Here is a 24,561-nt window from a genome sequence, read left to right on the forward strand (position 1 = left end):
TGCATAGGTCCCTGAAGGTGGCAGGACATATTGAGAGAGTGGTTAACAGAGCATATGGGATATAGGCTTCACAAAAAGAGAGGTATTGAGTACAAAAGTAGAGAAGTTATGCTGAACCTTTATAAAGCGCTGGTTAGGCCACAACTGGAGTATTGGGTCCAGTTCTGGTCACCACACTTTAGGAAGGATGTGAAGGCCCTTGAGAGGGTGCAGAGGAGATTTACCAGAATGGTTCCGGGGATGGGGGATCTTAGCTACAAGGACAGGTTGGAGAAGCTGGATTTGTTTTCATTTAAGGAGGTTGAGGGGTGATTTGATAGAGGTGTACAAGATTATGACGGGTTTGGATAGGCTAGACGGGGAAAGGCTGTTCCCACTAGTTGACGGTACAAGGACTAGGGGACACAGATTTAAGGCTTTGGGCAAGAGATACAGGGGGGACGTGAGGGGAAACTTTTTCATGCAGCAAGTGGTGAGGACCTGGAACTCGCTGCCGACGGAAGTGGTGGAAGCGGAGACACTCAATGTTTTCAAGGGGAGACTGGATACGCACTTGAGGGAAATAAACTTGCAGGGCTACGGGGATAGAGCGGGGGAATGGGACTGACTGGATTGCTCTGCAGAGAGCTGGCGCAGACTCGATGGGCCAAATGGCCTCCTTCTGTGCCATTATGACTATGAAGAAATGCCTCCTCATCTCAGTTTTAAATGGCCGACCCCTTATCCTCAGACCCCTGTAAGACAGCAGTTGTAAGTTCTCGGTTTGAGGGACTCCCCCATAGAGCTCCAAGGAGACTTTCAGATCAAGACTGCACAGAGCGAACCTGCTGCAGGATCTGCCTCGGTCAGTTACCTTACCCACGTCAGCATCAAGGTGTGACCTTACCTGGGAGACACTGAGTCATTATAGTGAAGCCAATCCAGGACCCCACCTGCGGACAGAGAGAGAAAGCTACACATTACTCACGGACGTCGGATGCTGCATCTTTTTTTCCACAGAATTCACAGAAACCCCACAGTGCAGGTAGAGGCCATTTCGGCCCATCGAGCCTGCACCGACACATATCCCACCCAATCCCCGTAATCCCTACACCAACACATATCCCACCCTATCCCCGTAACCCCACGTATTTAATCCCCCTAGCACTAAGGGTCAATTTTATCATAGCCAATCAACCTAACCCGCACATCTTTGGACTGTGGGAGGAAACCGGAGCACCCGGAGAAAACCCACGCAAACACGAGGAGAATGTGCAAACTCCACACAGACAGTCGCCCGAGGCCGGATTCGAACCCGGGTCCCTGGCGCTGTGAGGCAACAGTGCTAACCACTATGCCACCAGAATTCCCATAAACCCGCGCGCCATAACCAATTACCCCATGGGCTGATATGAAGATGGTTGCGGCCAATGTTCCCTTTAAGCTGCGGACCGCACAGCTCCCTCGCAGCCGGCTCACTGGCTTTTAAATAGGGAAAAACCACGTATGCGCGGTACTTTGAATGGGCCGCGCACCCCCTTAAAGGGGCCGCGCACTCGAACAAAAATGACAGGGAACACTGGTTACGGCCACGGAAGGAGTGTTCACATCACGCTCGGCCGGTCAATCAGGCTGCAAACCCTTCCACTACTTCACACTGTTCTCCAAGGGAGGATACGAGAAATAAATGGATTTGATTTGGAAAGACTCTCGGAACCTGCCCCTCTCTAGCATTCTGATACGTTGACATATTTCACACTGGATCAGATCAGTAGCTGCACTTCCAGGGCTTCGAGAGATGACTGACAGAGGGAGATATTCACACCCTCAGTGGGGGCAGAGCACAAAAATCACCAACACATTCATCCACCAGCAGCCTTTTCGATTAGAGTCTGCGGTCACATTATCTCCAGTCGGCAGCTGGCAATAGGCTGAAAATAAACGCGGGGATAATTAAAAAAAAAAAAAAAAAAAAGTCTCACATTGCAATAACAGGAAATATCGCATCATTTTCCCAGCAGTACAAACTGGGACACCTGTCGACAAAAGGTTGGGGAGAATGTGTGGCGTTGCTCAGATCTCAAGCTTAAATATTTCAGGGTGGAAAATTCAGCAGCCGGCGCCTCCAGTCAGAGGTCCGTCTGTCTGTGTGGTCTGTCCATGCGTGCGTGCATATTTTTAAATTAACTAAAGCCACGAGGTACTCAGTTCAGTCAGAGTTCCAAGCAACAACAGACCAGCAGATGACAGCAGCGAGTTCAGTGTACAGGCAGGGACTTACCTCACACTCGAGGAACAGCACCTCATCTTCCGATTAGGCACTTTACAGCCTTCCGGACTCAATATCGAGTTCAACAATTTCAGATCATAACCTCGGCCTCTATTACATTTTTACTTATATTTTTTATCCACATCTTTGTTTTGGCCTTTTTCTCTCTCCCACATGGCAGCTGTCTCCCATTCTGCCAGCGCATTTCACACCTAATCTAGAGCCGTCTTTTGTCTCCACTAGTCCTATCACCATCTCGTCTCGCTTTGAATACCTCTTAATGTCTCTTCACTTCTCTTTTGTTCTCTCCCAGCCCTCAAACTGGCCTTTTAATCTGTTTCATTTCCTGTGCTTCTTCAGTCTTGACAAAGGGTTTTCACCCGAAACGTTGACTCTATTCTCTCTCCACGGATGTTGCCTGGCCTGCTGAATTTTTCCAGCATTTTCTGTTGTTATTTCGGATTTCCAGCATCTGCAGTATTTTGCTATCGGACTTACCTCATACGTATAGTTAGGACATGACACCAAGAGGAACAGCCAGGTAAAGGGGTTCTTTGTTGGGAAAGGAATCCTGCGTGCCTTGGAACCTGGAGGGAGAGAAGGAGCGAGAGGATGCAATGATTTCCACTGATTTCACAACATGCGTTGCCCAACCGGGCCCTCTCCTATAGGCGAGGAGTTGGCCTGAGCGACTATCCCAGGGGCCACTCGCCATTTACCTTGCACAGATGGTTCTTATCCTGGCTAGTGCCACGATGGGGTGCGTCAGCTATTCAACTGTACGAGGCATCACAGCGGAGCTCAGTCCTACCCCCACAACACCAGAGATCAGCAGGTAGCAACCAGCAGTGGGAACCCGGTCCTATTTCCCACTTGCCAACCCAGGGCACAGAGACCAGTGTACCCCATCTGCTACACCAGCTGGAATCATCCAACAACACAGAGGCCAACTGGTGAGTAAATTGCAGCACCCGATGCGATACAGAATAAGGAGGGGTCAATCCCTGGGCAGTGTGGGGTTAGCTGAACTCCCCCAGGGCAACACGAGGGCATGACAATCAGCTGCCGTGATCCTCCGGCATACGAAATGGTCAGCCGCGTTCCCACTCCTGCTTCCTGCCCGGTGAGGGTGTGTTTGGGTGAACATCTGGCAAGAATAGGATCAGGGTCAGTCGTGGTGCCCTCTATGGCAGAGCTGCCTGTTGACAAAGTTATTGTCACGTGAAAAACAGCCTCTGTGGGATTGGGGGTTCCCACAGGGCAGATGACACTCACTGATCTTTACCCCGGCACAATCGGAAACACAGATGGCCATGATGTTCTTTGTAAAGAGACACAGACAAACTGGAGAGGGAGGGAGACAGGGGATGCAGACACACAGACAGAGACGCTGAGGTTGGGGATGGCATTAAAACGGGAAATTAGAGATGCATGCAATAAGGGCACAGCAGTTATCATGGGTGACTTTAATCTACATATAGATTGGTCTAACCAAATTAATAACAATACTGTGGAGGAGGAATTCCTGGAGTGTATACGGGATAGTTTCCTGGACCAATATGTCGAGGAACCAACTAGAGATCAGGCCATCTTAGACTGGGTATTATGTAATGAGAAAGGATTAATTAGCAAGCTTGTTGTGCGAGGCCCCTTGGGGAGGAGCGATCATAATATGATCGAATTCTTCATTAAGATGGAGAGTGAAGTAGTTGACTCCGAGTCTAGGGTCCTGAATTTAAATAAAGGAAACTACAATGGTATGAGGCGCGAGTTGGCTAGGATGGATTGGGGAATGTTACTTAAAGGGTTGACAGTGAATAGGCAATGGCAAACATTTAAAGATTGCATGGATGAACCACAGAATTTGTTCATCCCGGTTTGGCATAAAAATAAAACAAGAAAGGTGACTCAACATTGGCTAACAAGGGAAATTAGGGATAGCATAAGATCCAAGGAGAGGACATATAAATTGGGCAGAAAAAGCAGCAAACTTGAGGATGGGGAGCAGTTTAGGATTCAGCAAAGGAGGACAAAGGGATCAATTAAGAGGGGGAAAATAGAGTATGAGTGTAAGCTTTCAGGGAACATAAAAACTGACTGTAAAAGCTTTTATAGATATGTGAAGAGAAAAAGATTGGTGAAGTCAAGCGTAGGTCCCTTGCAGTCAGAATCGGGGAATTTATAATGGGGAACAAAGACATGGGAGACCAATTAAATACATACTTTGGTTCTGTCTTCACAAAGGAGGACACAAATAACCTCCCAAAGATGTCAGGGAACATAGGGTCTAATGAGAGGGAGGAACCGAGAGGGAGGAACTGAATGAAATCAGTATATGTAGGGAAATGGTATTAGGGAAATTGATGGGATTGAAGGCCGATAAATCCCCAGGGCCTGATAATCTACATCCTAGGGTACTTAAGGAAGTGGCCCTAGAAATAGTAGATGCATTGCTGGTCATCTTCCAAAAATCTATAGACTCTGGAACAGTTCCCATGGATTGGAGGGTAGCTAATGTAACCCTACTATTTAAAAAAGGTGGTAGAGAAAAAACAGGGAATTATAGACCGGTAAGCCGGACATTGGTAGTGGGGAAAATGCTAGAGTCCATTATAAAAGATGCAATAGCAGAGCACTTGGAAAACAGTGACAGGATTGGACAAAGTCAACATGACTTTACAAAAGGTAAATCATGCTTGACTAATCTACTGGAATTTTTTGAGGATGCAACTGGTAGACTAGAGAAGGGAGAACCAGTGGATGTGGTGTATTTGGACTTTCAGAAGGCTTTCGATAAGGTCCCGCATAAGAGGTTAGCGTGCAAAGTTAAAGCACATGGGATTGGGGGCAAGGTACTGACTTGGATAGAAAACTGGTTGGCAGACAGGAAGCAAAGAGTTGGAATAAACGGGTCTTTTTCCGAGTGGAAGGCAGTGACTAATGGGGTACCGCAGGGATCGGTGCAAGGACCCCAGTTATTCACAATATATATTAATGATCTAGACGAGGGAACTAGATGTAATATCTCCAAGTTTGCAGACGACACAAAGCTGGGTGGGCGTGTGTGCTGTGAGGAGGATGCAGAGAAACTCCAGTATGATTTGGACAGGTTGGGCGATTGGGCAGATGCATGGCAGATTCAGTATAATGTGGATAAATGCGAGGTTATCCACTTTGGTGGCAAAAACAGGAAGGCAGATTATTATCTGAACGGCAATAGATTGGGAGTAGGGGAAGTGCAATGAGACCTGGGTGTCCTTGTGCACCAGTCGCTGAGGGTAAGCATGCAGGTGCTGCAGGCTGTTAAGGCGGCAAATGGTATGCTGGCCTTCATAGCGAGAGGATTCGAGTACAGGAGCAAGGATGTCTTGCTGCAGTTGTACAGGGCCTTGGTGAGACCACACTGAGTATTGTGTGCAATTTTGGTCGCCTTATCTGAGGAAGGATGTTCGTGCCATGGAGGGAGTGCCGCGAAGATTCACCAGACTGATACCTGGGATGGCAGGAATGACGTATGAAGAGAGATTGGGTCAATTAGGCTTATATTCACTAGAGTTTAGAAGAATGAGAGGGGATCTCATTGAAACTTATAAAATTCTAACAGGACTAGACAGACTAGATGCAGGAAGGCTGTTCCCGATGGTGGGGGGAGTCCAGAACCAGGGGTCACAGTCTAAGGATAAGGGGTAAGCCATTTAGGACAGAGATGAGGAGGAATTTCTTCACCCAGAGAGAGTGGTGAACCTGTGGAATTCTCTACCACAGAAGGCAGTTGAGGCCAATTCATTAAATATATTCAAGAAGGAGTTGGATATATTGCTTAAGGTTAAAGGGATCAAGTGATATGGGGAGAAAGCAAGGACAGGGTACTGAATTTGGATGATCAGCCATGATCGCATTGAATGGCGGAGCGGGCTCGAGGGGCCGAATGGCCTACTCCTGCTCCTATCTTCTATGTTTCTAGGTGCAGGCAGCTCCTGGTGGTTGCAGTAAATGAATGTGTAGGACGTCCCCTGTTCAGTGATAACTTTCACTACCACGAATTGGGAAGTGGTGCCTGCAGTCCATTTGTCTCCTGTGTGTGTAGGGCCCAAATTTCAATGTGATCTGACCCAGACTACAACAGCCTGGAGAGATCCTGTACAACAGTATCTCTAATTTCGGATGAGACCTTAAACCGAGGCCCCGTGTGCCCTCTCGGGGTGGATGTAGCAGATCCCATGGCACTATTTCGAAGAGCAGGGGAGTTCTCCCCTTCCTGGCCAATATTTATCCCTCAGCCAACATCACAAACAGATTATCTGATCATTATCACATTGCTGTTTGTGGGAGCTTGCTGTGCAAAATTAACTGCCACGTTTCCTACATTACAACAGTGACTACACTTCAAAAGTACTTCATTGGCTGTAAAGCGCTTTGGGATGTCCTGCGGTCGTGAAAGGCGCTATATAAATGGAAGTCTTTCCTAATAATGTGGGAGGGAAGCTCCGATCACAAACCCCCTCAACGTCCTTTGACAAATACAGGAAATAGTGGCACGACCTCAAATATATCTTCATGGGATTGTCAGAAAACATGAAGGATTTCTCAAATTATAAACCACAGGAATCCTGGGTCGGTCATGGGCATTGTTCCTCCCAAGGTGCGCGGGCGTGCATCCATCGGGCAGTCCCGCGCAGGCCGCTCACACGCTGTTGCCGCTGGAATATACCGCGCCGGTCACGGGGATGGATAGGAAGTTTGTTAAAAAGCGAGAGTGTGCCTGTGAGAGGTGCACGAACAGAGTGGGGGTGGAGGAGGAGAAGGAAGTGTTGATTGGACAATCTGCAGGGTCAACGTGTTGCCGTCTGTTGCTTCTAATCTAAAAAGGACGTGGTCACTGAAACAGCAACTGTTCAGTTCTCAGATGACACTAAAATAGGGACGGCAGGAGAGGCAGAGGATGCAGTTAAATTTGCAAAAAGGCTTACAACACTTATACTTCTAGAGTGCTCATCACAGAGAGACAGCTCAGAGCACGTTACACGGACAGAACTGCAGAGGTGGATCGGCTATGCAACAGGGCAGACAACGTTTAATACAGACAAATACGTTGAATGGAAAAGAATCAGCGACTGACACTTGGGAGTGAATAGCAAACTTTTAAAATGCTGAAGCAATGTTAAAAATCCAACAGAATGTCGGGGTTATAAAGCTAGAAGAGTCTACAGGAGGTGGTGCGGAGCTTTTAGAATACGCTGGACAGATCTCACTACGCACTGTATCTGGATACCACACTTCAAAAGGGTGCATTGGGAGTAGAGACAGGAGCAAAAAGGGGGCGAGCTATGAGGAAAGAACACTACAGTGTGGCGAGACTGTCAACAGGGAAACCTCACCTAGACATCAAAATATTAAATAGATCGATAAATGAACCCGGAATATCACTTCATGATAGTACAACCAGGGGACACAAAGCAAAACAATTTCTTTATTCATAAAGGATGCTCAGGGATGGAGGGTTTTAAAGTACTAGAGGGGTGAGCTTTGATTGGAGGAGCTGGTAAGTTAGCCTATCAGAGGGACAAGCTTTGACCTTGTCTCATCCATGACTTTGCACTCGACTGGGGCGGGGGGTGTTGGAGAGGACGAATTGACAGCATGTGGACACGCGAGTGTTGCGAGGAAAGCCGGTCAGCTTTCTCAGCCATGGTTCCTGGCTGCCGCTTTTGTCCCATTAACCCGGGGGGGGGGGGGGGACTGCACCATCTACGGCTGTCGATGCACTGAAATAGTGATGGCAAGGGTTCGACATTCCTGAGGCTGTGGTGATCTACGAGCAAGGAGAAGATTTGCTGACTGACTGAAGTGTCTAGCTAACCTGTTTCATAAGACTGTGGGCCAGCAGTGGGCCCAATATGGGGGTGGGGAAGAGGACAGACAGGCCTGCATCACTTGCAGTAGGGCAACAGGCCCGGAATCCAGCTCACTTCCACGGTGATGCCACAATGGCCTTTGATAAGAACAATCACGTTGCTCGGTCACACACCTTTGTCACATGACAAGCTGATCAGGGCTCGGTCACAAATCAAGCTACTAATATTGTTTAAGAGCAAGACACATCTCGTCTCCAGATTATAAAAAAGATGGAGACACTGGAGAAAGTCCAAAAAATATTTACAAGGTTGATACCAGAACCGAGAGGATACACCCATCAGGAAGGATTGAACAGGCTGGGGCTCTTCTCTCTAGAAAAGAGAAGGCCGAGGGGTGACCGGATCGAGGTCTTTAAGATTATGGAAGGGGTTCGATAGGGTAGACACAGAGAGAGAGTGTTTCCACTTGTGGGAGACACCAGAACTAGGGCCCATAAACAGAAGATAGTCACTAATAAATCCAGTAAGGAATTCAGGAGAAACTTCTTTACCCAGAGAGTGGTGAGAATGTGGAACTCGCTCCCACAGGGAGTGGTCGAGGTGATTAGCACAGATACATTTAAGGGGAAGCTCGATAAATAGATGGAGAGGAATGAAAGGATATACCGATAGGCTAAGATGAAGGTGAAGGGCGAAGGCTCGTGTGGAGCATAAACACCAGCACGGACTAGTTGGACTGAATAGAATTTTACAGCACAGAAACAGGTTATGTACATTAGCAAAATTAAAATACAAATTAAGTTTAAAAAAAGAGCACTTTTCCCCCATCTCAGGCAGTTCTGAAACTGGTTTGTGGGAGATTAGAAGCAAAGCACAAACGGCACTATTTCTGGCCTCAATCTCCTCTACAACAAGGAGCATTTATAGAAGAACATCTCGAGGCGTTCTACAGTGGGGGGTAAAGGAGGGTGCACGCACAGTTGAAGAGACGGAGACTCTGAAGGAAGGGAGAGGTACTGTGGGGCGGGTTGGGGGTAGAGACAGAGAGCTGGCGGTCTCTTGGTGAGGTGGTCAGCACTCCCCATGGCTGCAGCGTTCCATCAGCGGCCCTGAATTGTACACCGGAGTAGCCCGCTCGCTCCCAATTGGCCTGACGGTCAGGGAGCGAGTTATTCCAGCGGTTTGGGAGTGCCAAACGCGGTTACATCTGGCTGCCAGACTGAGCAGAGTCTGCACAGGAAGAAACCCCAGGATTGGAGGAGGCGGTGAGCCTCATTCACACGGCAGCACGCTGCAGCTCCCACAGGCCGAGATCAGCTCACAGCTCAGACTGGGCAATCCAACCTGGGGGCCTTCCTGGTTCCTATGGGCCAGTACCCCATGATGCATTCAATCGGGGAGCCATTGGGGCACTGGAGGGAGGGAGGGAATTACACCAAGTGATACGCACGTATAAAGCTCAAGGCATTGTTCAGTATTTAAAATTTTTTTTTTTTACATAGAATTTACAGCACAGAATCTGGTCTGTACCGGTGTTTATGCTCCACACAAGCCTCCTCCCACCTACTTCATCGCACCCTAGCTTTCCCTTAAATGTATCTATACTATTCACCTCAACCACTCCCTGTGGCAGCGAGTTCCACATTCTCATCACTCTCTGGGTAAAGAAGGTTTCTTCTGAATTCCCTATTGGATTTCTTGGTGACTATCTTATATTGATGGCCTCTAGTTATGCTCTTCCCCACAAGTGGAAACACTCTCTGTGATCACTCTATCAAAACCGTTCATAATTTTAAAGACCTCTATTAGGTCACCCCTCAGCCTTCTCATTTCAAGAGAAAAAAAGAGACCCAGCCTGTTTATCCTTCAGCGACAGGTATACCCTCGCATTTCTGGTACCATCCTTGTAAATCTTCTCTGCACCCTCTCCAGTGCCTCTATATCCTTTTTATAATATGGCGACCAGATCTGTACACAGTACTCAAAGTGTGGTCTAGCCCTACTGGATTTATTAGTGACTATCTTATATTTATGACCTAGTTTTGAACTCCTCCACATGTGGAAGCATCTTCTCTACATCTACACTATTAAAGCCTTCCAACAGGGCACCCCTCAGCCTTCTGTTTTATAGCAAAAAGCCCAGCCTGTCCCGATAGTTATAACCTCGCAGTTCTGGTATAATTCTTGCAAATCTTTTATGCACCTTCTCCAGTACCTCTATCTTTTTTGTAATATGGAGACCAGAACCGTGCACAGTACTCAAGTGTGGTCTAACCAAGGTTCGATACAAGTTTAACATAACTTCGCTGCGTTTCAATTCTATTCTTCTAGAAATAAACCCCAGGCGGCGATAACCAGTTTAAACTGTTTCAAAACAGCAAGTGTCCCTTATAAACTTATAAAATTCTAACAGGGCTAGACAGACTAGATGCAGGAAGGATGTTCCCGATGGCAGGGGAGTCCAGAACCAGGGGTCACAGTCTAAGGATAAGGGGTAAGCCATTTAGGACTGAGATGAGGAGGAATTTCTTCACCCAGAGAGTGGTGAACCTGTGGAATTCTCTGCCACAGAGGGCGGTGGAGGCCAATTCATTAAATATATTCAAGAAGGAGTTAGATATATTTCTTAAGGCTAAAGGGATAAGGCAGGGACAGGGTACTGAGTTTGGATGATCAGCCATGATCTCATTGAATGGCGGAGCAGGCTCGAGGAGCTGAATGGCCTACTCCTATCGACCGGAAACGTTAACTCTGTTTCTCTCTCCACGGATGCTGCCCGGCCTGCTGAGTATTTCCAGCATTTTCTGTTGTTTTTTCAGATTTCCAGCATCCGCAGTATTTTGCAATTATATTCTATGTTTCTATGTCCCAGAATATTCAGCGCAAGTCATTTTGCAGAAAACCTCACCAAGAGATCGCCAGCTCTCTCACTCTACTCCAAACCCACCCCACAGTACCTCCCCGATATTCAAGGGTTGGGGTTATAGCTGTTCAGAAAGCTCCTCGGCACTGAAAGGGTTACTCGAAGACGTGAGTACTGCCTGCTGTTAATGGGCTGTCAACAGGCCACCTGTTCGAAATGAATAAGCCGCCCGTTTGGATAAGTAAATGCTCCAGAATCCTTGGCATCAGACTCGGGCACTCAACCGGACCAGGGATTAATTATAAACAAATTATCTTTAATTAGAGCAGGAGCTGGAGTTACAAAACCACCAGAGGTTAAAGTTGACACCAAATTCTGCACACGGACCGTTTGCTCGGAGAGACAGTGGGTCGTGCGGTGCTTTTCCTGAGGCGCTCTGGGCCAGTTTCATACCCCCCTCAGAGCCACACGCCCACCTCACACTGAAAGGAAAGGCCGCAACATGCTGCCCAAGGAGATACTGCCTTTTCTTCAGGAGGGTTTGTGATAAACCACTAATCTGCCTGTGCAGAACATGTCTGGGCATGCCTCAGCTGGCTCCGCCACTGGCTCCACCCCTAAGCCCAGGTATAAAGGTGATTGACCTCCAGTCCCCCTGGCTTTAAGGATCGGTCTACCAGCAGAAGCATGCTCGTATTCTTTTGTTAATAAAAGCCTACTTGTTATAAGTTTAACTCTTAGTCTTCTGGAGTTATTGATGGCGCATCAGGGTTAAACCCTATTTTCCTCAGGTATTTGCTCCCTTCTTCCCATCTCACCCAGCAACCTTGACCTGTGGGTGTAGGGTCTGCCCTGCGAGGACACCAGTATTTTCGTCCTCCATAGAAACAGGAAAGATCTGCCTCTCTTTCAGGGGTTTAAAACTAGCCCAAGATGGAGGCCAGCTTTCCTACCAAATTTCAAAATGGAGGCTAGTCATCCATGAGACACAGGTTGTTTGATCTGTATGACCTTGTGTTCAAATCCCTCCATGGCCTCGAGCCTCCCCATCTCTAACTTCCTCCAGCCCTACAACCCTCCGAGATCTCGGAGTTCCTTCAAATCGGGCCTCTTGTCCAGCCCCTACTCCCTTCACCATCGGCGGCCGTGCCTTCAGCTGCCTGGGCCCCAAGCTCTGGAATTCCCCTCCCTAAACCTCTCCAACTCTCTCCCCTCCTTTAAGACGCTCCTTAAAACCTCCCTCTTTGACCAAGCTTTTGGTCACCTGTCCCAATATCTCCTTATTTGGCTCGGTGTCAAATTTTGCCTGATCAGAGAAGCTCCTTTGGATGTTTGACTATGTTAAAAGCGCTATATAAATGCAAGTTGTTGTTGTAGATTAATCAGTGTACAGAAGCTTTGCCTCACATGCTAATTAAAGTTGTAACTGGTTCAAGGCAAACAGACAACGTGTGAACACTTGCTGGTCAGCCATTCCATACCGTAGTGCGCTGTGTTGGGTCAGTGACCTTGACTGACTGACAGCTCCGTCTCCAGAGGCTTTGTATCCAAAATATATAATGGATACCTCCTCAACATCTTTCGTTCTATCTACAATTCTGGACTTGGGATTAGTCATTTGCATCATCCACGTAATTTTTATTTTTGAAGAACTATCAGAGAGTCCCATCGTTGATCAAACTTCTAAAAAGGGCATATTAACAGCTCCTGGATCAATTCCAACGTTTAGTCTACACTTTCAGTTCCTCGCTTGTCTTGCTACAGGAAACTCTTGATTTACCAGCACCTAAATAACCAGAAATCTCTGTTAACCAGCAAAATTCATGAGTAGGTTCAGGTAAGTTTTACTTCATATTAGTGGCCGTTCCTGGATCTGTGGCTGTGTAACCAGGGTTCCTGCACCTGTTGCCAAGCAACAGGGAAGCCCGGATCTGTTGCTGTGTACGGGGCTCTTGTACCTTTTAATTATACCTCTCTGTAATCCGGACTTTTTGATAAACCGGCGCCACACCGGTCCCGGATAAAAGAGAGAGTTTCCTGTATATTATTCCAATTGCAAATAAATCTATCCATTTTAGCCGGTCTGTGTCAGTTTTTCCGGAGGAGGAGGATGTAGCGGAGAGCTCGAGGGGAACACGGTGACCAGTATCACGATAAAAGGGTAATTGTCAATAGTGGGCCCAGTGCAAAAAGGTGCAGGCTTCCACTCAGAGAAAAACGGCTCTGCCGTGAGCCCAGAGCGCGAGGAGAAAGTCGGAGCTCTGACTGACCCTCCGCCCGGCCGCAGCTGGGCACCTCTCACCGCCGAGTGTAGCAATTCAGCTCGCTAATCGCACCCACAGTGAATCTCCCAAAACACGTGTTTCCCTTCCCCCTTCATTGTGGGGGAGGAGGGGGGAGAAGATCACCTTTTTAAAAATTGAGAAAAGGTGTTGAATCCTAAGCTGGGAAAGAGCGAGGGAATGGGAATAACTGGATTGTTCTTCGAAAGAGCTGGCGCAGACTCGATGGGCTGAGTGGCCTTTGATTCTATGAAGAGGGGAAGGGAAAACTTCTCACAATTTAAAAAGTATATTTAAGGTTTCAAAAGTTTATTGACATTTATCTTGGTTATAACAGCAACATATACGCCATTTACAGGATAACGTGTACGGGGAGGGCGGCATAGCATCGGGTGTACCCAGGATAATCTACACACCAACCTGCAGTGTACACGAAGCGGGTGATGACAGCGCATGGTATACACAGGAGGCGGCAATATGGCAGTAAATGGTGTGCATGGTAAATTGGGGTGTCGAATGACCTCGTGGCAGTCGGTGCTTATGGACCATTCTTGGCAAGATCATTCTTAAATTGTATTTGCAAGAAATAAAAAAATCAGGTTATTTATTTATTAATTCACGGGACGTGGGCGCCGCTGGCAAGGGCAGCATTTATTGCCCATCCCTAGTTTCCCCCGGAGATGGTGGTGGCTTGACACAACTGATTGAAGTGGGCCTAGCGAGCCAGAGGGCAGTTAAGAGGCAACCATATTGGTATGGGACAGCAACACCTTGCATTTATATAGCGCCTCTAACATAGTAAAACATACCAAGACACTTAACAGCAGCGTCAGCAACAAAAAATCTCGACACCGAGCCACAGGAGGAGATATCAGGACCAAAAGCTTGGTCAAAGAGGCAGGGTTTAAGGGGCATCTTAAAGCAGGAGAGAGCAGTAAAGAGCAACGACAATCGGGAGGTCCCACGCACACCGCTTTGCAAGCTCACAAGCTGGAAGAGATACCATGCATTTATTAGAGGGAACATTGAGAGAGAGAGAGGCAGAGGGGTTTAGGGAGGGAATTCCAGAGCTAAGGGCCGAGGTAGCTGAAGGCACAGCCACCATTGGTGGAGCGATTAAAATCAGGGATGTGCAAGATGCCAGAATTGGAAGAGCGCAGATATCTCGGAGGGTTGTGGGGGCTGGAGGAGGTTAGAGAGAGATTGGGAGGGGCGAGGCCATGGAGGGATTTGAAAACAAGGACGAGGATTTTAAAATTGAGGCGTTGTCAGACTAGGAGCCGAGGTAGGTCAGTGAGCGCGGGTGATGGGTGAACGGGACTTGGCGCAAGTTAAAATACGCTGGCAAGGAGCGCAGTTAAATAGTCAAGTCTAGAGGTAACAAAAGCATGGATGAGGGTTTCAGCAGCAGATGAGCTGAGGCAGGGGCGGAGACACATATAGGCCCAGACCGGGTAAGCATGGCAGGTTTTGTTCCCTAAAAAAGGACATTCATGAAGCAGTCGGGTTTTTACAACAATCTGACATCTTCACAGTCACTTTTACTGAAACTACCTTTTTATTCTTTAAGCCGAATTCAATTTTCAAACTGCAATGGCGGAATTATAAACTCACGTTCTCGGGATTACTAGTCCAGTGACAGAACCACTGCACCACCGTACCCGTTTGAACGGTTAGCGCAGCCGGCACGTCATGTACAGTCTCACCTGGTGGCCGGAGGTTCCTCAGCGCTACGTGGATCGAGAAGTTTCCAATCTGGCAGAACTGCAAGAAAGAAAGAAGAGGAAGAGGAGGTGTGATCAGCAAGAACTGGTGGAGCGGAGGCTGCCGCGAGCTCGGCTCCCAGCGGTTTATAGCGGCTCAGCGCAGCGAGTTTGAGGAGCTCCACCGCCAATCGATACTGGATTAGCATCACAGGAGGAGGAGGGGCATGATCCAGAGTGCAGCAAGGGAATCAAAGACCAGCAACATCGGTTGGGATATGCTGATGGGGCGAGATGAGGCCATGGAGCATAAACACCGGCATGCACCAGTTGGGCCGAATGGCCGGTTTTTTGTGCTGTAAATACTATGTTTCCGGGGCCTCCTCTGCGTCACATTTTAGTGGCAGTGGTTCAGGAGCACATCAAGAGCCCTGGAAGTCACTCTGTGTGTGCACTGCCGTTCAGAAATAGTGAGTGCAGCCTCCTAGACGTAGATGGGAGATTGGCCCAGATCGCGCTCCTTTACACAGTCAGTGACGGTGTTTCCCGTGTCGCAGGTATTGGCACCACAGCGCTGGAGCCCGGGTACAGCATTCCCGTTCCCCGGCCCCCCCTCCCCATTCCCGACTCTCTCTCTCTCTCTCTCTCTCTCTCTCTCTCCGGCACCCTCCTCAGGAACCCGCTCCCAAGCGCCCACCAGCATTGCTCTAAATCCAGCCACTCGGCGACGTGGAAGAGCGGCTTGGGACAACTTCCCCCCGGATTGTCCCTCCCTACCCGTTTGATCTCAACACTGCATAACAGGGAGGTGAATAAATGCACTCTTGTAGACTGTAGGGCCGTCTCCGAAACAGGAGCCTCAAACTAAATGTTAGTAACAGATTGAAAGAAAGTTAATTTGGTAACTTTACTCAGGAGGCAAGGAAAAGAAATTAAAATGGAATGAAATCCAGTAAAACTCACGTGATCTGGCTATACAAATAGTTTAAACTCCAGAGCAAAACCACCTCAATAACACTCACTTTACCAAATGACAAGCTGCAGTTTCCATATACTGGGGGAAGGGGAACTCACCAGGAATATGACAAGTGCCACTTTCACTTGTCTATCTCCATAAGCTGAAACAGAAAAAGAGTCAGATTATCAGTGCGATTCTCGAAAAGGAACCACATCTTCACCACCGTCCCCCCCACACATCCCCCCCCCCCTGCCCGGCCATCTAAAGGTTGCTGATCGATAACCATCAGGAGGCCTCAAACAGCTGGAACCGGGGCCTTGCCCATTCCAAACAGCTGGAACCCCGTTTACTTTTGCATTTATACAGCACCTTCAATGCAGTAAAGTGTCCCAAGGCACTTCACGTGAGTGTAAATCAGACAAAAAAAAATTGACACCAAGCCAAAGGAGATACAGGAAACTTTGTGATCTGGCACAGACGGGACCGATGTGGTGCCGGTTCATCAACAATTCCGGATAACCGAACGCTGTAGTAAAAGATACGGAGCTCAGAGCTCCGTATAAAGCAACAAACACTGCTTCAGAACAATGGCCACAAGTTGCAAGCGTCTCTGTAGCTTAGCAACAGCTACACCCTTGCACAGCAACAAATGGAGTAATAAAAGTTACCTGAACCTACTTCTGAATTTTGCCGGTTAACCGACATTTGCAGTTATTTAAGGGCCGGTTAATCGAAAGTTTCCTGTATGAGGAGGTGATCAAAGAGACTGCAAGAGAGAGAGAGAGAGAGAGAGAGAGAGAGAGAGAGAGAGAGAGAGAGAAAAAAGAGGTTAAGGGAGGGCATTCCAGATCTTGGGGCTCAGATGGCTGAAGGCACGGCCGCCAATGGTGGGCGAAGGGAGTGGGGGGATTCACAAGAGGCCAGAGTTAGAGGAGGGTTGTATGGCTGAAGGAGCTCCGTATTATAGGACCCGTAGCCGAGTGGGAGTGGGAGGAAGTGGGCTCCAAACCCATCGCTCTCCCGTGTGGCAGTACACTGCTGCACCAATGTGTGCGCCAGACTATTCGCTCACAGACAGGGGGGGGGGGGGGGGGGGGGGGCGGGGGGACGCGCACACGCATGCACACACTGCAGTTGTCCCAAAAAGATACGGTTTATTTTGTTCCGGAGATGCGGGTGAAGCGGGCACGGCCCCGCTTATTGCCAGTCCCTAGTTGCCCTGAGGGTGTGGTGGGACAGCTGCAGTGATGGTGCTCCCACGATGGTGTTGGGGAGGGAATCCCAGGATATTGCACATCCCCAATTTCCTTCACCCCACCATTGGCGCCCCTGCCTTCAGCCGTCTAGGCCCCCAAGTTCTGGAATTCCATCCCTAAATCTCTCCGCCTCTCTTCCTCCACATTTAAAACACTCCTTAAAACCTACCTCTTTGACCAAGTTTTTGGTCACCTGTCCCAGTATCTCCTTATGGGGCTCGGTGTCACATGTTGTCCAATTCCGCTCCCGTGAAGTGTCTTGGGACGTTTTACTATGTTAAAGGTGCTATATAAATGCAAGTTGTTGTTGCCCCAAAAGAGATCAGGAATATTTTATTCCCGGGATGTGGGCGACACTGGCACAGCCCCATTTATCGCCCACCCAGAGGTGGTGGTGGAACTGCTGCAGCCCTTGGTGCTCCCGGGTTGGCGTTAGAAACAAACATGGAAACATAGGAGATAGGAGGAGTAGGCCATTCGGCCCCTCGAGCCTGCGCCGCCATTTAACGAGATCATGGCTGATCATCCAAACTCAGTACCCTGTCCCTGCCTTCTCCCCATATCCCTTGATTCCTTTAGCCTTAAGAAATATATCCAACTCCTTCTTGAATATATTTAATGAATTGGCCTCAACTGCCTTCTGTGGTAGAGAATTCCACAGGTTCACCACTCTCTGGGTGAAGAAATTCCTCCTCATCTCTGTCCTAAATGGCTTACCCCTTATCCTTAGACTGTGGCCCCTGGCAAAGACCCTGCAGGATATTGACCCAGCGGCAATACATGTCCTAGTCTGTGCGACTTGGAGGTTATGGCGCTCCCACGACATTGCTGCCCTTGTCCTTCTCGGCGGGAGAGGTGCGTGGGACTGGGCGGTGCTGTCGAGGGAACCTTGGGTCAGCTGCTGCACTGCAGCCACGGTGAGCTGGTTGGGAGGGGTGTTTGTTACGGAGTTCAGTGGCAGGAGCGGCGATCGAGCAGACTTCTTGGTCCTGGATGGACCTCACCAATGGACACCACTGGTCTGTGAGTCAGAGTATCGCACCTGGGCAGTGCATTTACTCACCGAGCCACCGGCAAACAGCTGGGCCTCCCCAATTAATTAAATTTCCAGCGTTTGTGAACCATCTTTTCCAGTCGAGCCTGCCTGCTCAGCACGCCCTACTGGGGCATGACTTGCACGACCGTCGCATGTGGAGGAGCAATTACTGCCACGATTCAGCGCAGGGCAGACGGGTTACCGCACACTCTAGCACCTCAACTTGCAGTCCACTGATGCGCGACGCAACTTACCGGGAGGCGTGTAGAGCGGGTGGTTGATGTGATATGCCAGCCAGGCCGCGAAGCCCCAGTAGTAGGTGCAATTCTAAAAGAGTGGGGAAAACCAGACTTAAACAGGACTCGAAACAAAATGGGAGATCAAAGCAGCAACAGACAGGGTGAAGACACAGCTCAATCCAATATAGTCACTAACAGCACCAAATGACCAGGACAACACGCGCATGAACCTGATCAAAACTCAGCCCCATGTCTATCTTTGGAATTCTCTACCCCAGAGGGCTGTGGATGCTCAGTCGTTGAGCAATGTTCCCTCTAATTTTTTTATTCCCTGCATGGGCCCTTTAAATTTGCCGCGCGGCTGCTGCACCGTATCTCCTCCAGCGGCAGCAGCTGGCGATTGGCCCGCGCGGGGCCCTGGCGATCGGGGGGTGGCCCGCGCGGGACCATGGCGATCGGGGGGCGGCCCACACAGGACCATGGCGATCGGGGGGCGGCCGTGTGCCTTCTATGAACACTGTCGTGGAGTACATTCAAGGCTGAGATTGATAGGTTTTTGTACTCTAAGGGGAATCAAAGGATATGGGGAATCGTTCAAGAAAGTGGAGATGAGCTCGAAGATCCACTGTGATCTTATTGAATGGCAGAGCAGGCCCGAGGGGCTGTACGGCTTCCTCCTGCTCCTATTTCTAATGTTCTTGCACGCACTAACCCGTCCCAAGGGTCAAGAATCTCCAAATTCCACACAGCTAGAATTTCTGTTTACCAAACACAGAGTGCACATTCTCTCTCTCCTTTAGAGGTGCATGCCACCTATCCAAGCCTAAAACAAAGGTGCAGATTGGTGGAGCAGAGGCTTAGTGACCCCAGTGTGTGTGTGCCGGGATACTGCTGGACCGCAACCAGATAGAACCACGCAGCCCTCCGGCACAGCACCGGTAAACCCTACCCACAAGTGCACTTGTTTTTGTTATTGGAAAGAGGGAGTGACTGGCAAGACTGGCATTTATTGCCCATCCCGAGTAACCTGGAGAAGGTGGTGGTCAATCACCGCCTTCTTGCAGTCACTGGGGTGAAGGTACTCCCACAGTGCTGTTAAGTAAGGATCCAGGATATTGACCCAGCGACAATGAAGGGGCAATATACGCCCAAGTTTGGATAGTGTGTGATTCGGACTGGAGCTTCGAGGCGATGGTGTTCCCATGCACCTGCTTCCTTTGTCCTTCTAGGTGGTGGGATTGGGCGGCACTGTTGCAGTAACCTTGGCGAGTTGCTGCGGCGCATCCTGTAGATTGTATACACTGCAACCACGGTGCGCTGGTGGTGGAGGGAGTGGATATGGAGTCTCGTGGCAAGGGCACTGGTCCAGTTAAGTGCTCTGTCCTGGATGGTGTCGAGCTTCGAGTGTTGCGGCTGCACCACCCAGGTACGTGGTGAGTATTCCATCACACTCCTGACTCGAGCCTTGTGGATGGCGGAGAGGCTTTTGGGGGGGGGAAAAGAGAGTCAGGAGGACAGACACTAGTCGCCCAGTAACTGGCCTCTGCCCTGCCCCTGTTGCCACATCGTTGAAGGCAAATGGAATATTGGCCTTTATTGCAAAGGGGGCTGGAGTATAAAAGTTGGGAAGTCCTGCTACAACTGTACAGGGCGCTGGCGAGACCACAGCTGGAGTACTGTGTACAGTTTTGGTCTCCTTATTTAAGGAAGGATATACTTGCATTGGAGGCAGTTCAGAGAAGGTTCACGAGGTTGATTCCTGGGATGAAAGGGTTGTCTTATGAAGAAAGGTTGAGCAGGTTGGGCCTATACTCACTGGAGTTTAGAAGAATGAGAGGTGATCTTATTGAAACGTATAAGATGCTGAGGGGACTCAACAGGGTGGATGCAGAGAGGATGTTGCCCCTCGTGGGGGAATCTAGAACTAGGGGGCATAGTTTCAGGATAAGGGGGGTCACCCATTTAAAAGGCGAGGAGGAATTTCTTCTCTCCAGAGGGTCGTGAATCCTTAGAATTCTCTACCCCAGAGAGCTGTGGAGGCGGGGTCATTGAATATATTAAAGGCTGAGGTAGACAGATATTTGAGCTCCAGGGGAGTCGAGGGTTATGGGGAGCGGGCAGGGAAGTGGAGTTGAGGCCAAGATCAGATCAGCCATGATCTTATTGAATGGCGGAGCAGGCTCGAGGGGCCGAATGGTCGGCTCCTGCTCCTATTGCATTTGAAGAAGGGTTCGACCCGAAACGTCAACTCAAATTTCTCTCCACGGATGTTGCCTGACCGGCTGAGTTTTTCCAGCATTTTCTGTTGTTATTTCCTATTTCATATGTTATGTTCTGGTCAAAGGTGACCCTCCAAGATGGCGATGACGGTGATCTCAGTGCTGGTGGTGCCAGAGGGCTGGGGGGAGATGGTGGGCTCTCTCATGGTCAAAATGGACATTAGTTCAGCCCGAGGGAAGGGGGCAAAGAAACAAGGCAGTCACCGAGTGTTTCTGCTTCCAATTGCTAGTGGCAGCAGTGGCTCAGGTGGTAACACTCGCGCCTCGGAGTCAGAAGGTTTGTGGGTTCAAGTCCAGAGACTGCAGCACAAAAATCTAGGCTGACATTCCTCTGCAGTGCTGAGGGAGTGCTGCACTGTTGGAGGTGCCATCTTTCGGATAGGCATTAAACCGAGGCCCCATCTTTCCTCTCAGGTGGACACATTTCAAAGAAGAGCTGGGGGAGTTCTCCCCGGTGTCCTGGCCAATATTTATCCCTCACCCAACATCACTAAAACAGGTTATCTGGTCATTATCACATTGCTGTTTGTGGGAGCTTGCTGTGCGCAAATTGGCTGCCGCTTTTCCTACGTTACTACAGTGACTACATGTCAAAAGTACTTTTCATTGGCTGTAAAGAGCCTTGGGACGTCCTGAGGTCGTGAAAGGAGCTATATAAACAAGGCTTTCTTTTTAAAATTTAAAACAGAAACTCATAACCAGCTCCCAAGTAAATCGATTTAAAAATCAAGGCAGCTGATGAACAGGTTGTGGCCTCATGTTCATTCTGTTCTGACTGACTGAATCGCGGCACGTACGTTGCATGTAACGCGATACCGCCTGGAGGATGTACTAAAGGGGGCAGCTCAAATTCAGTGCGGATCAACATATCTGAACCGGTCGACCTCCCAGTGCCGGAGGAATGCAGGACCGGTTTTGTTGAGGGGCGTCACCGGCATACTCTTTGGTTAAAGTTAACGCCCGCCCCAAAAATGTTGTTTCTGTAGCTACAGGCAATGATGTTCCCTTGAGCTCAAAGGGTTAAATTAAGGAGGACAGGTTTCACAGACTAGGCTTGTATTCCCTTGAATATAGAAGATTAAGGGATGATCTAATTGAGGTGTTTAAGATGATTAAAGGATTTGATCGGGTAGATCAAGAGAAACCATTTCCTCTGGTGGGCGAGTCCAGAACAAGGGAGCATAGCCTTAAAATTAGAGCCAGGCCGCTCAGGGGTGATGTCAGGAAGCACTTCTTCAAACACACAGGCTGGTGGAAATCTGGAAAACTCTCCCATAAAAGGCCGTGGATGCTGGGAGTCAGTTGGAGCTTTCAAGATGGAGATCGATAGATTTTTGTGGGGTAAATGTTATCAAGGGATATGGAGAAAAGGCAGGTAAAAGATCAGCCATGATCTGACTGAATGGTGGAGCAGGCTCGAGGGGCTGTTCCTATGTACTGTAGCTGTGGGGCCAGTCTACAACACTCCCAGGCAGGTTAAGAGCGCTATACAGATGGGAAAACTCCACAGATAACCAGAGGGTAAGCTTTACAAGGAGGTCATTGTTACCTTAAAGATGTTTCGGAATGGCATGGTGCCGTGGGAAAACCGGTGAACAAACAGCGTCTCCAGTAGCCTCTTGATGTAGTGGAAAGAGTGACAAATACAGGCCAGGCTGCAGGAGAGAGAGAGAGAGAGAGAGAGTAGGGTTAACCTCAAACAGTGGATGCCTGTCACTCAGCACTGCAATCTGGTAGAGCACTGCTTAATATGGCTGCTACCCTGTTGGGTTACTGACTGCATTAAATGAACACAACGAACTTTGGCAAGTGCATTACGGAGTGGTCACTAAGGAACATTCAACCCTTCAATGCCCAAGTGCAGTGCTCCATCCAGGTTTCCCACATTCTACCCCCGGCCTCCTCACTAATTACATAGGATATACGGCACAGAAACAGGCCATTCGGCGTTTATGCCCCACTCGAGCCTCCTCCAGTCTTTCCTCATCTAAATCCATCAGCATAGCTCTCTATTCCCTTCTCCCTCATATCCTTATCTAGCTTCCCCTTAAATGTATCTATACTATTCGCCTCAACCCCTCCCTGTGGCAGCGAGTTCCACATTCTCACCACTCTCTGGGTAAAGAAGTTTCTTCTGAATTCCCGATTTGATTTCTTGGTGACTATCTTGTATTGATGGCCTCCAGTTTTGCTCTTCCCCACTACTCTATCATAGGTTTTGATCAAGTAGATACAGATACTTTCATAATTTTATAGACCTCTATTAGGTCACCCCTCAGCCCTCTCTTTTTGAGAAAAGAGACCCAGCCTGTTCACCCTTTCCTGATAGGTATACCTTCGCATTTCTGGTATCATCCCTGTAAATCTTCTCTGCACCCTCTCCAGTGCTTCTATATCCTTTTTATAATATGGCGACCAGGACTGTACGCAGTACTCCAAGTGTGGTCTTGCAGGGGCTCTGACACAAATTCTCAGAACCTCTCTGGCCACAGGGGATGTGCCAGAGGACTGGAGAACAGCTAACGTAGTACAGGTAGACTACCCTTTATCCGAACTTCCGAAAACCGAAACCCTCTAAAAACTGAAGGTTTTTTTGGTCAGCGTAAGTCGTGCGCACGACATGACCAGAGTAGCGCACGACTTACGCTGAGCAGAGGGTCAGCGCAAGTCGTGCGCACGACCCCCCCGCGATCCCCGGCCCCCGCCGACCCCCCCGCGGACTTACGCTGAGCAGAGGGTCAGCGTAAGTCGTGCGCACGACCCCCCGCCGACCCCGACCCCCGCTGAGCAGAGGGTCAGCGTAAGTCGTGCGCACGACCCCCCGCGGACCCCCGCCGACCCCCCCGCGGACTTACGCTGAGCAGACCTGTTGGTGGAAATGCGGAACTTCATTGCATTACAGGCTAGCAGCGACGGACAAGCCATGACTGCGGACCCCCCCGCGGACCCCGACCCCCGCCGACCCCCCTTGCGAAATCCGAAATTTTCCGAAAACTGAAACACGGCTGGTCCCGAGGTTTTCGGATAAAGGATAGTCTACCTGTACCATTATTCAAGAAGGGTAGTAGGGATAAACCAGGGAATTACAGGCCAGTGAGCCTAACATCAGTGGTAGGGAAATTATTGGAAAAAATTCTGAGGGACAAAATTGGTCTCCACTTGGAGAGGCAGGGATTAATTAGGGATAGCCAGCATGGCTTTGTCAAGGGAAGATCATGTATGACCAATTTGATTGAATTTTGCGAGGGGGTGACTAGGTGTGTGGATGAAGGTAGTGCAGTGGATGTGGTTTACATGGATTTCAGTAAGGCTTTTGATAAAGTCCCGCATAGGAGACTGGTCAGGAAGGTAAGAGCCCATGGGATCCAGGGTGCCTTGGCACATTGGATCCAAAACTGGCTTAGTGGCAGAAGGTGATGGTGGAAGGTTGTTTTTGTGACTGGAAGCCTGTGTCCAGTGGGGTACCGCAGGGATCGGTGCTGGGTCCCTTGCTGTTTGTGGTCTACATTAATGATTTGGATGTGAATGTAAAAGGTATGATCAGTAAGTTCACAGACGACACGAAAATTGGTGGGGTGGTAAATAGCGAGGCGGGAAGCCTCAGGCTACAGGACAATATAGATGGGTTGGTCAGATGGGCGGAACAGTGGCAAATGGAATTTAACCCCGAAAAGTGTGAGGTGATGCATTTTGGACGGAGTAACAAGGCAAGGGAATACACAATGAATGGCAAGACCCTAGGAAGTACAGAGGGTCAGAGGGACCTTGGTGTGCATGTACATAGATCCCTGAAGGCAGCAGAACAGGTGGATAAGGTGGTTAAAAAGGCATATGGGATACTT

General features: G+C 49.1%; 1 protein-coding gene across 6 annotated transcripts in view; it reads right to left on the bottom strand.

Moving 5' to 3' along the window:
• tecrb (trans-2,3-enoyl-CoA reductase b) overlaps window positions 1-24,561 on the bottom strand; it is a 74,481-nt gene that overhangs the window by 5,565 nt on the left and 44,355 nt on the right. For all 6 annotated transcript variants that reach the window (XM_085971556.1, XM_085971558.1, XM_085971559.1 and 3 more), the window contains 6 exons: window positions 22,269-22,374; window positions 18,456-18,528; window positions 16,026-16,069; window positions 14,955-15,012; window positions 2,747-2,835; window positions 887-932 (listed from right to left, as the gene is read on the bottom strand). In XM_085971556.1, coding sequence (XP_085827682.1) covers window positions 887-932; window positions 2,747-2,835; window positions 14,955-15,012; window positions 16,026-16,069; window positions 18,456-18,528; window positions 22,269-22,374 — 416 coding nt within the window. The remainder of the gene's footprint in view (window positions 1-886; window positions 933-2,746; window positions 2,836-14,954; window positions 15,013-16,025; window positions 16,070-18,455; window positions 18,529-22,268; window positions 22,375-24,561) is intronic.

Source organism: Somniosus microcephalus, chromosome 31 (assembly GCF_052327205.1).
Source record: "Somniosus microcephalus isolate GS21.2 chromosome 31, FLI_Smic_1.0, whole genome shotgun sequence".
In the NCBI taxonomy this organism is placed as follows: Eukaryota; Metazoa; Chordata; class Chondrichthyes; order Squaliformes; family Somniosidae; genus Somniosus; species Somniosus microcephalus.